We start from the raw sequence: 12,065 nt of genomic DNA, 5'->3' as shown, positions 1-12,065 counted from the left end.
TCAAAAAATAAATTAGGTACATAAGTGCAACTAAAACATGAACTTAGTTATTTATGCCACCAATATAAAAAAAAATTATAATAATAAACACACATGCAATAGGACTATCTGAAACCATATTTTCGGCAGCTTAAATTATTAAGAATTTCTTTAAAATTGGTGGGATACATACTGGAACTACAATATACAATCATATAAAAAAAAATATGAATTTTAACAATCCATATACCAAAAACACAAACGAGTACACTGGCTAAAGAATTTTCCTAATTTTAATTACACATTCCAATATTAGTAGATCCCATATTTCTTATTTTTAAATTAAATAAATTTTTTTAAAATATTAACATATAAATAATTTTATATTATAAATTAATTTATGATTTATTCAATTCAAGATTATACCAATCATAAATTAGTATTAAAATAATTTCATCCAATTCTTGACACCAAAGGAACCTATGTTTGGTTGGATCATAAATTTTACCATTGAAAATTTTATGATAAAAAATAAAAGAAAATATTTTCTTAAAATTTGATGAAGTTTATTTTTTGTTGATATTTTCTTATTTAGGATATATATTTATTCAAAGTTTTATACTACATTTAAGTTTTAATTTTTCTAAGAAATGAATTCTAAATTTTTTGTTTGATACCAAACAGAAAAAATGAAATTATGTAGATTTCTTTTTAAACAAAGGGTAAAGAAATCAGTGCTAACAATCACTGTCACTATATAATTAGGCTTGAACCGAATAAGACCTACCAAACAAAACATTGGTATACAAATCATTTAGGGTCATATACGATAACATATAACATTTGGTATACAATTACTTCATTCAGCCCTCTAGCAACCTATTTATTTCTCAACGCAAGAGTTGTCAAAGAGGGAAAAAAAATTGTAAGTATAAGTTTGATCATAGACGCCTTGCTAAGTCTACAATGAAGCCTTTGACTTCAATTTTTTAGTGGCCTTACTGGTAAGCAAGAACCGAGCTCCCTTAACAAGTTCTTCCTTAACCATAAACAGAACAGCAGCTGCAAGTACACTTTGCACAATTTTTGTGCTCATCCCTTTGTAAAACCCGTAGAAGCCTTCATATCGGATCATCTTCAAAATAGCATCCAATGTGCCTGAAATGTATAAATGACAAAAATTACCAAATGGGGGAAGTTGATTTGAAAAAGATGCTTTAAACGTTTTAAGTAGATTGGGTAATATTATTGTTAAATAGCACATATTCTGTTAGGCTTGATAAGCCTAGTATCCGGTTCACCTATACTAGGAGGGGGTCGGGTCAGAAGGGTCAAGGGTAACTGGGTCATTTTGTGTTAGTTGGTTAGAAGGGCAAATTGGGTACTGAGTAGCCTATTAGTGGGAAAAGGAAGCTAGTAATTAGTTATGCAAGAATTGAGATGATTCTAGGCATCATGGGGATATTTTCCTCTCTGTTTGTATGAGACTTATAGCATATTTTTCATTCAACAAAGCTTCAGATTATTCATTATTGGTTTACTGTTTTATTGCTTGCTATTCTATTTTCTGGTTTCTACTATTCTGTTTTCTGGGTTCTACAGAGATTGTAGATAGGTCCTATTAATTGGTATCAGCAGCCAGGACCGGCGTTCGGTGTATGCCGGTATCGACGAGAATGGAGACTCGTGTTGTGGGTGTTGAATCGGCCTTATCCAGTGTCCAAAACCAGCTCAACGATCATGGATTGCTGCTTAAGGATCATGCGTTGGAGCTGGGCTCTCTGAAGGACGTGTTGGATCGTTTGGTTACTGCCCAAGGCAGGGTGGCAGATGAGCTTGCTTCTCTTCGCGAAGGGTCTCACGGTATTCCTGGTTCGGGGCGTCGTCTTTCCGGCGAGGGGTCTGTGGCGACTGGCGGGGGCGCTTCCTCCGGCCGTGTGGTGGATGGTGGGGATAGACGATCTGAATTTCGGGCTCGGAAGATCGAATTGCCAGTTTATACGGGAGATGACCCAGATGATTGGACTTATCGTGCGGAGCGCTACTTTAATTTACAGCGATTGTCTCCGGCCGAGCAACTGGAAGCGGCGGTCTTGTGCCTTGAAGGAGCGGCTCTGTCTTGGTTTCGCTGGGAAAATCAGCGGCGACCCATTCCTACGTGGGAGGAGTTGAAACTTCTACTCCTCCGGCGATTTCGTCCCACCCATGAGGGGTCCGTTTATGATCGGTTCTTTGTCCTCCAACAGGTCACTTCGGTTCAAGAATATCGTCGACGATTTGAAGCTCTTGCTGCTTCGGTAGAGACAATGGGGGAGGCTGCATTGCAGGCTGCTTTTTTGAAGGGCCTTAAAGTAGAGATCCAGGCCCCTTTGAGAATTTTGGAGCCCAATGGGCTGTTACACATGATGGAATTGGCTGAGCAAATTGAAGCCAATCAAGCTTTCACTAAAAGCTTTCGGACTGGGCCTAGTGGGCCCATTAGGGCACATCCACGACCACCTTTGACCAGCCTCTCCCTACCTGAACACAGTAAGGGCACTTTTGTCATCTCTCCATCATCTTCTTCCTCTTCTAGCCCGACTCTTACTAGCCCTAAACCAGCGGCGGCTCCGGCGACGTCCACGGCGTATCGCCGCCTGTCTGAAACCGAACTCCAGGAGAAGAAACGCAAGGGAGTTTGCTTTAAATGTGACGGGCGTTGGACTCGAGGGCACGAATGCTCGCAGGCGGAGGTTCAGGTGGTGATTATTCAAGATGAGGCCGTGGATGCACCGGCCACTGATCCGATTGGGGAGGTTCTGGGCATTGCAGCAGCTACGGAGGCGGCTGAGGCGCACATGGTGGAAGTTTCTCTCAATGCAGTGGTCGGGTTGACGTCCCCCAAAACTATGAAGATTTTGGGTTCTATCTTGGGCCACGAAGTGGTGGTTTTGGTGGATAGCGGGGCGACACACAATTTCATCACCACGGAATTAGCCCAGAAATTGGCATTGCCATTATCCACGACTGATGCTTATGGAGTGCAACTGGGCAGTGGTCAAGCAGTGAAGGGGGAAGGCATATGTCGCTCGGTGCCGTTACATTTGCAAGGACTGGAAATAATCGAAGATTTCCTACCGTTGCAACTAGGCAGTACTGATGTTATCTTGGGCGTCCAATGGCTGCAAACTTTAGGGGAAACCACTCACCATTGGAGGAACCATACGATGAAACTTCAAATCCAGGATCAGCCCGTGGTTTTACATGGAGACCCTCTGCTTCACAAGACTTGCATTTCGTTGAAACAAATGGTACGGCTGCTCCAACATGAGCGGCAAGGTGTTTGGGTCGAGTTGGGTTGCGCTTCAGTTATTCCGGGCTTGGCAGCATATTCGGATGAGATACAGCAACTTTTACAGCGGTACAAACATGTTTTTGACACACCAACTTCGCTACCGCCGCCGAGACGACATGATCACGCCATTGTCCTTCAGCCCGGCACCACTCCAGTGAGTATTCGCCCCTATCGGTACCCACATGGCATCAAGGATGAGGTCGAGAAAATTGTTCAAGAGATGCTGAAATCAGGGGTGATCCAGCCAAGTAACAGTCCCTACTCGAGCCCTATTCTTTTGGTTCGAAAAAAGGATGGCGGATGGAGGTTTTGTGTGGATTATAGGGCCCTTAATAGAGCCACGGTACCCGATAAATTCCCCATTCCAGTTATTGATGAGTTGATAGACGAGTTGCATGGGGCTCATGTATTTTCGAAGCTTGACTTGCGCTCGGGGTACCATCAAATTCGGGTGCGGCCGGAAGATATCCATAAAACGGCCTTTAGGACTCATGAAGGCCACTATGAGTTTGTAGTGATGCCATTTGGACTGACCAACGCCCCCGCCTCCTTTCAATCTCAGATGAACGACATTTTCCAGCCCCATCTTCGAAAAAGAGTATTGGTCTTTTTCGACGACATCCTCGTCTATAGCCCGGATGAGGAAACTCATGTCAAAGATCTTGAAATCGTGTTGCAAACATTGTCTCACCACCAGTTTTTTGCTAATTTCAAGAAGTGCTGTTTTGGACAGCGGCAAGTTGAGTATTTGGGTCACATTATTTCAGGCAAGGGGGTGGCGGTGGACCCTTCTAAGATCCAATCTATGCTGGATTGGCCGCTGCCCAAAACAATTAAAGAGCTGCGGGGATTCCTTGGGCTCACAGGGTATTATAGGAAGTTTGTCAAGAACTATGGGGCCATTGCTAGACCTCTTACTGACCAACTCAAAAAAGACCAATATGGCTGGACCGAAGAAGCTTCTGCTGCATTTGAAGCACTGAAGAAAGCGCTGACCACAGTACCTGTCTTAGCACTTCCAGATTTTACCAAGCCGTTTGTGGTTGAAACTGATGCTTCGGGGTTTGGCGTAGGAGCTGTTTTGATGCAGGAGGGACGGCCACTAGCGTATTTCAGTCAGGTATTGAAGCCCAAAGCGAGGCTGAAATCCATATATGAAAAAGAACTCATGGCTATTGTTCTAGCGGTACTCAAATGGCGACCTTACCTCCTAGGACGACGATTTATTGTGCGAACAGACCAGAAAAGTCTCAAATTTCTGTTAGAACAGCGGCTGGTTACTCCGGAACATCAGAAGTGGTTAGTCAAATTGTTGGGATTTGATTTTGATATTCAATATCGCTCAGGGGAAACAAATAGGGCGGCTGATGCTTTGTCTCGGGTCGGTCATGTGGAATGTTCTTTACTGACATCTACTACATGGCTGGATTGGGAGCTAGTTGATCGTGAGGTGGCAGCGGACCCTTTTTTGTCTCGGGTTAAGGCAGATTTGGAGCAAGGAAAAGTCATTGCTGGGTTTTCAATATCCCAGCAACGGATACTGTACAAGGGCCGCTTAGTTTTGTCCAGCACTTCAGCTTTGTTACCCCATTTTTTGCGTGAGTATCACAGTTCGCCCATAGGGGGCCATTCGGGGGAGCTGCGAACTTACCAACGACTAAAAGGAGATGTTTATTGGGTAGGAATGAAGGCTAGGATCTTGGAGTTCGTGCGTTCTTGTGAGATTTGCCAGCGAAACAAATATTTAGCCATGTCACCAGGGGGTTTATTGCAGCCTTTATCGCTGCCAGCACAAGTTTGGGAGGAGTTGACTATGGATTTTATAGAAGGGCTGCCTAAGTCGGAAGGTGTAGACACTATATTCGTGGTGGTGGACAGGCTGAGTAAATACAGCCACTTTATAGGCCTTCGGCACCCCTTTAATGCTAAAATGGTGGCTGAAGCGTTTGTTACACATGTAGTCAAGTTGCATGGAATCCCGCTGTCTATTGTGTCTGATCGTGACAGAATTTTTCTCAGCCATTTTTGGTCAGAATTGTTTAAACTACAAGGGACGGAACTTCGCCATAGTACTTCTTATCACCCCCAAACGGATGGCCAATCCGAGGTTGTGAATAGGTGCCTAGAGACCTATCTTCGTTGTTTCGCTTCGAACCGTCCAAAAGCTTGGGCTAAATGGTTAGCGTGGGCTGAGTATTGGTACAACACCACTTTTCACTCCTCCTTGGGTTGCACTCCATTCAAGGTCTTATACGGGCGTGACCCCCCACCGTTGATTCGGTACGCAGCAGGTACCACTCATGTGATGGCTGTTGACCAGTTACTGGAAGAGCGCGATGCATTCTTGGATGACTTGAAAATGCACCTGCTGCGAGCACAACAGAAAATGAAAGAAAGAGCGGACGGGTCGCGGCGAATGGTGGAGTTCGCTGTGGGAGACAAAGTATTTGTGAAATTGCGGCCCTACCGACAGAAATCATTGGCTACCAGAAAGAATGAGAAGCTGGCAGCAAGATATTACGGCCCGTTCGCAGTTCTGAAACGCATTGGAAAAGTCGCTTACCGCCTCGACTTGCCTCCTTCGTCAGCCATCCATCCGGTTTTTCATGTTTCGCAACTCCGCGCTGCTGTCGGGACTGCTCATTCTTCCACCACGCTCCCATCCACTTTAACTTCAGACCTGGAACTTATTGTAGAACCTGCTGAAGTGCTGAATATCCGACAGAACCCAGCCTCTCCAGACCAATGTGTTGAAGTGCTTATCCACTGGAAGGATCTGCCAGATTTCGAAGCTACGTGGGAGAAATTTGAAGCTATACGACGTCAGTTTCCGGCATTCAACCTTGAGGACAAGGTTCACAACTTGGGCGGGAGTAATGTTAGGCTTGATAAGCCTAGTATCCGGTTCACCTATACTAGGAGGGGGTCGGGTCAGAAGGGTCAAGGGTAACTGGGTCATTTTGTGTTAGTTGGTTAGAAGGGCAAATTGGGTACTGAGTAGCCTATTAGTGGGAAAAGGAAGCTAGTAATTAGTTATGCAAGAATTGAGATGATTCTAGGCATCATGGGGATATTTTCCTCTCTGTTTGTATGAGACTCATAGCATATTTTTCATTCAACAAAGCTTCAGATTATTCATTATTGGTTTACTGTTTTATTGCTTGCTATTCTATTTTCTGGTTTCTACTATTCTGTTTTCTGGGTTCTACAGAGATTGTAGATAGGTCCTATTATATTCATATTAAAAAAGCAGACAAACGATGAGCAGTGTAACAGCATATAATAAACCAAGCTGCGAGAGATATAAACGTAAGCTTAAACTTATAGAAAATATGATATAAGGTATAATACTGTCAACTGTTCGAACCTTTATAATGATGCCTTCTGTCACCAGTTGCAACCTGTTTAGCTTGAAGCCTCGCCTGCCCAAAAAAAAAATTGAAGTTGAAAAAAGTTAAAGTAAATCCAACCAAGTTGAAGTAGAAGGAAATTAGTCATACAAAAAATCAACGGAGAAATTAAGCCAATTCAAGGAAAACAGCAATACTAGAAGCCCTGCTTCAATGGTTAATATTTGATTCGTCACAACTTATATAATATTATATAACTTCCACACTCTCGTTCCTTACTGGTTTTCCTATGCCCAACCCATACACTAAATCCCAGTCAGGATATCAGTAACATTTACTTTGTATTTAGGGAAAAAAAACATTTTGTTCCAGCAAGCCGAACAATAAATTGTGCAAAATTCTAAGGTCACAAGCTCACAGCACAAGTTAATGCTTATAAAAAACACACATAATTGGCTCATTTAAGAGTTCAGTAAATCCGCATCGGTCTAAGTTATATTTCTTAGGAATGCTTCACAAGATAATTTAGATCAAGCATGCAAGATTAAGTTTGTAATGCTTCTTCAAAAGCCTTCATTCGTACAACATCACAACATTTACCTTGACAACTAGAAGAGGATATGTGACAACAGTAGCTCCTAGTTTTGCCACAGCACCAAGAAGAAAAGCCTATCAAAACCAGGAAATCTATTAATTACTGAAAGTTGTGTAAAAAAAGCTTAGAAGCAATGCTTTAGTATTAAAGGCAAATCATACCTCCAAAGCTGTTATTCCGTTGTTACCCTGCTTACTCAAATCACGTCTTTTCCTAAGCTTCTTTAACATGGTTTCATACAACATGAACTGTATGGAAGGATTACTAACCTACGATCAAGATTAAGAAACATCAGTTGTACCCCATTAGGCTTCACCAACAGAAGAGTCGTTCCTCACCTACCATAATTAATGTTGGAAATACACCTCTCCAGAAACCCAAAACTCCAGCCTCACCGTAAACTTCTTGAATCTGCAGATCTTATATAGTTTGTCATTAAAAACAAGAAGTAAAAAATTTTAAATCGAACAGACAACTGCGACTAAGACCTAACTTCAGTCATCAGAACATTAATTGTGACAAAACTGTGTTTCCAACCAATGCATGTATTCAATATAAAATGAGATCAAATACAGCAACTAACCACTAGTGACGGGATTCAATTTTCTTTCATAACATGCCCTGCTTTAACTACTCCAAAGAACAATAAGCTATTTCTACTCTCTCTTAAACAATTGTGAAATCACATTCAAATAGGATCTGTTTGCCTCAAAACTCTGGCATTGGCATTCAAAAAAAAAAAAAACAGACAACTAATCAATCTGCATCAGATAACAAGTCTATTCCATCAACAGCCCTTAATGTGAACATCAGAGGAAGCAACAATGTCAACATATTTTTTAATTATTAAAAAAAACAAAACAAAACTGCAGCCCAAGAAATGTCATTTTACGTTTACTAACAAATAAAAATAACAATTATAATCAAAGAAAAAAAAGATTATTATTGCACCAACCGCGTGGGTAGTCCCAAATGGTGGTGGCTCAGTTGCTGCAGTAAGAATTGCTTCATCTGAAGTTATTGGTCGTGTCTCAGATAAGGACTTTGAGATTTTTGTATGAGTCTGCATGTCAGACATATTTTCAACAAGAAGACCAAGTTGAAATCTAAAAAATAAAAAGGCAAAAATAGATACTGGCACAGCAGGAAAATACATATACATAAATAATATGTGGTGGTATTGTAATAAATCAAACTAATGAATTATTCAAGAATCTCGACAATGTTCCAAGTTCCAGACCAGCAGTCACCATAATAGCATCCAAGAATGAGGAATCTTGTAGAATGCAAGCCCGTAGACTCTTTTCACAATTTACTCATTCTATACTTTGCCATTTCTCAAGTAAAAGGAAGTTTTTGTCTGAGCTACAATTGCAAACTTTACAGTGATACTATATAATTTTCCAACAGTCATTTTTCACTAACCTAGTCAGTCATGGTGGGAATCTAATGAACATCAACAAGAATCAATATCAATATCAACTGCACTGAAATGAAACTTTTGGGAGATAACAGAAAACTGAGGGTTAGTTACCTGCATGCGGGTAACAATTACCCATATAGGGTTCGTCAACAGCACATTCACACACCTGAAAGAGGTAAATAAAAGGAAACTCCACATAGATACTCATGCATGAGATAAATAAATATGTAGTCAAGTTTTTATGTATAATTTCTGTTTTCTTGTTCCTGGCCCCCTCAAAAATTACCCAGATAAAGCAGCCACCACAAGTGACGAAAGCATCCCAACTGATCCATCACCAATTCCTAACTTCATCTGTTCAAGTGCAGCAGCTTCAGCCTTGTTCCTGAATATTTGATAGAAATAATAGTAAACACCCTGTACCAGTAAAATTGAAATAAGAAACCACAGAACTAGAAATATGTAATTCAGACAAAGTTAATAACAGAGGCAGAAAAAGGAAGTGCTGACTGAGAAAAAAGAGGAGCATAAATAGGCATATCGAGTTATTTAATCTTGAAAGTAAAATCCATATAAAATCTAATCACATTACAGCTGACCGCTTTGTCTTGCTTGGTGATTAACCAAACTAAAATCCCTAAGACTCATAGCAAATTTTCTCCTTAATCTGACTATTTATGAACTTTCTCCTTCCTTATTTTAAAAATATCCAAGTCTACCAAATCAGATCTAACACCTTACGTAATAGGCCTCTTGCGCATGGCTAAGTCTTGTACATGAATAAGCAAAAAGCATTTCCCTAACATAACAATAAAGGGAAGAAGACATGGATAATATAAGAAAGTCCAATAAGATGGAGATGCTCTTTAGGAACAACACATCCTCAACAACCATTTTGAAGCTGCTCGTGTTTTATTTTATTTATTCATGATGAAAATAAATTAGTTTGCTAAAGATAAAGACAGTTCCGTTCGGACCATGAATAGCCTCTGTATGTTTCAAAATGTGCCGTAATCAAATTCCATTATTTGTTACTACACCCTAACTTGTATGCAATCCAAATATCTGTCAAATAATATTAAGATATTTTTATCTGAATTTAAACAAACAACAGCCATAATAGAACAATATCCCAAAACAGTGAAAAAGATCCACTGCTGATTACTCCAATATATATCTTCGAGAAGAGGGAAATTTGCAGCAAAAATTAGTAAATAGTTTAAAAAGTTACACTTAAGTCACTAAGTAGTTTTTTTGCGGCAAAAATCAATAAGTAATTTGAAAAGTTGCACTTAAGTTACTTTTGCTTGTAAAAGCCACATTTTATACCAATTTTATTAAAATTTGAATTATTTAATAAAAAACTAAATATATATATTTTTTAACATTTAAAAATTATTTGAAATGAGTTTTAAAAATAAAAAATAATTTAAAAGTTTTAATATGAAAATTAATTAATTTTAATTATAATTTTCTAAAACTTAGTTTGAGTAAAATTTAATAATTTTTTATGTTAGAAATTTTAATTTATTTTTAAAAATAGATTTCAAATAATTTTTCAAACTTACAATTTTTAATTTTATTTTTATTAATTATTTAAAATTGAAACAAAATTAGTGTAAAATATAACTTTTGCAATAAAAAAACCCTACTTAAGTGCAACATTGCATACTATTTATTTACTTTTGCAGTAAAAAAAACTACTTAAGTCATTAAGTGCAATTTTTGCCGCAAAAGAAGCTACTTTAAGTTTCATTGTAATTGTAGTCTTGTGGTTTTTCTCTTCAAGTAGACAAACCTCTTAGTGGAGGGACATAAATGTTTTAGATGAAACAAACACCGAATGAATCTGATATGCTGCAGATAATATGTCACAGAAAGTGACTGCAACAGTGGCACATATTTCATAGTCATGGGATGATGGAACCACATGCCGTTCGCATTGGAAATCATTAAAACAACTAAACCTATCCATCACCGCTCTGGGTCATTACAACCTCCAGAATTTGTACAAAATTGGTTTATTTTATGTCCAAAAATAAGAAAGTTTGATGTATTTTTGGCCAAAAACCCCAACTACTATCCTAGACGGTATGCATTTTGTCTTGTGTTAAAACGTGAATCTAAAAAAAAATATCATGCCTTTGGCATCAAATTTTCCAATTCCCATATACCAAATAGGGTAACCTACAACTTCAGCAAAGACAGAAGGACCACCTTGAAATCGCTCTACCCCTAGAAGCTACTGAATTTAACAAAGTAATCAATTTTAAAAAATAAAAACTTAAGAACGAAGCACTAAAATGGTAAAACTACTGTGAGGGAGCAACTATTCAAACGAAACCAACCCTACTCCTTACCTGAGAAGCAGCTGTCCCTGCCAGCGACGGCGTCAAACCTCCGTACAATCGTCCCCAACCTTCTTCTTTTACGACCTGCAAACATCCATTAAACCATTCATTATTAAACTAAAATAAAATAAACGAAAACTCTGCTTTTTTTTCTTTTTACAAGGAAAACAAAGACTACGTTTGATAACCGAAACAATCCAAGAAAATGAATCGGACTCCTTCCCTTTCATAACATTTTCCCAGAAACTTAAGTCAAAACGGGAAAAAAAAACCTGACACATTTGATCAACAGTTCCAAGCTTCCTCTTCTCTTTCTTTAGATCACGCTCTGTTTGTTGTCGAGTATTCACCTAAGGATCACAATCCAACCAAAAAAAAATTATAACCGAGGACCGAAGAGAAATGAAAATTTAAATAAAAAGGTCGAAAAGCGTACGGTTTGAAGAGGATATGTGATCAGCTGAGCGATGATCCCACCTCCAGCTCCGGCAAGCCCATTGATCAATGCGTCTGACATTTTTCTTTTGTTGCTCGGGGAGGAAATTGAAGTTTATTTTCTCGAGAAAGGGCAGAAAAACAATCAGGGAAATAGGAAATAGAAAATAGAGTTTTGAGAGATCTCAAAGTTTGGTGTTTAGAAAGGGAGAGAGAAGACTATCTCTGACCTTGGCGGTAGCGGAGTAATTAATGAGGAGGGATGATGCTGATGGCACTCCCTATCAGAGTCTCCCAATTTTCATGATTTTCCCTTTCCCTCTCTCCCGTTAGTTGTTCCGTTCAAGAAAGCAAAATCGTCCCCTTGCGCCAAACCATCATCGTTTGACTAAGTTACTTTTTTTTTCCACAATCAACATTTCATTATTTAAATAAATAGTTTGTAATACATCCTATAAAAATGATGAAAAATCATTTATCCATACAATTACATGCTCAACTAATTCATTCATGAGTAACCTTAATAATTGAAAGACTTACGTGAATTAAGATTGTCATAAGAAAATTAGATAATAAATTTTTATATACTCTAACAAAG

General features: G+C 39.1%; 1 protein-coding gene across 1 annotated transcript; it reads right to left on the bottom strand.

Annotated features, from left to right (window-relative positions):
- Positions 1–702: 702 nt before the first annotated feature.
- Positions 703–11,841, bottom strand: LOC133798314 (peroxisomal nicotinamide adenine dinucleotide carrier). The gene is made up of 11 exons (XM_062236551.1): positions 11,469–11,841; positions 11,305–11,382; positions 11,042–11,116; positions 8,968–9,098; positions 8,793–8,847; positions 8,214–8,321; positions 7,601–7,669; positions 7,420–7,527; positions 7,264–7,332; positions 6,681–6,735; positions 703–1,137 (listed from the first exon to the last, which is right to left on the bottom strand). The coding sequence occupies exons 1-11, from the start codon at positions 11,547–11,549 to the stop codon at positions 941–943; spliced, it is 1,026 nt and encodes a 341-aa protein (XP_062092535.1). The 5' UTR covers positions 11,550–11,841; the 3' UTR covers positions 703–940.
- Positions 11,842–12,065: the final 224 nt, after the last annotated feature.

The sequence above is a fragment of the Humulus lupulus genome, chromosome 8 (genome assembly GCF_963169125.1).
Source record: "Humulus lupulus chromosome 8, drHumLupu1.1, whole genome shotgun sequence".
NCBI lineage: Eukaryota > Viridiplantae > Streptophyta > Magnoliopsida > Rosales > Cannabaceae > Humulus > Humulus lupulus.
The sequence above is the reverse complement of the archived record's forward strand: the minus strand, read 5'-3'. Positions and strand labels throughout refer to the sequence as shown.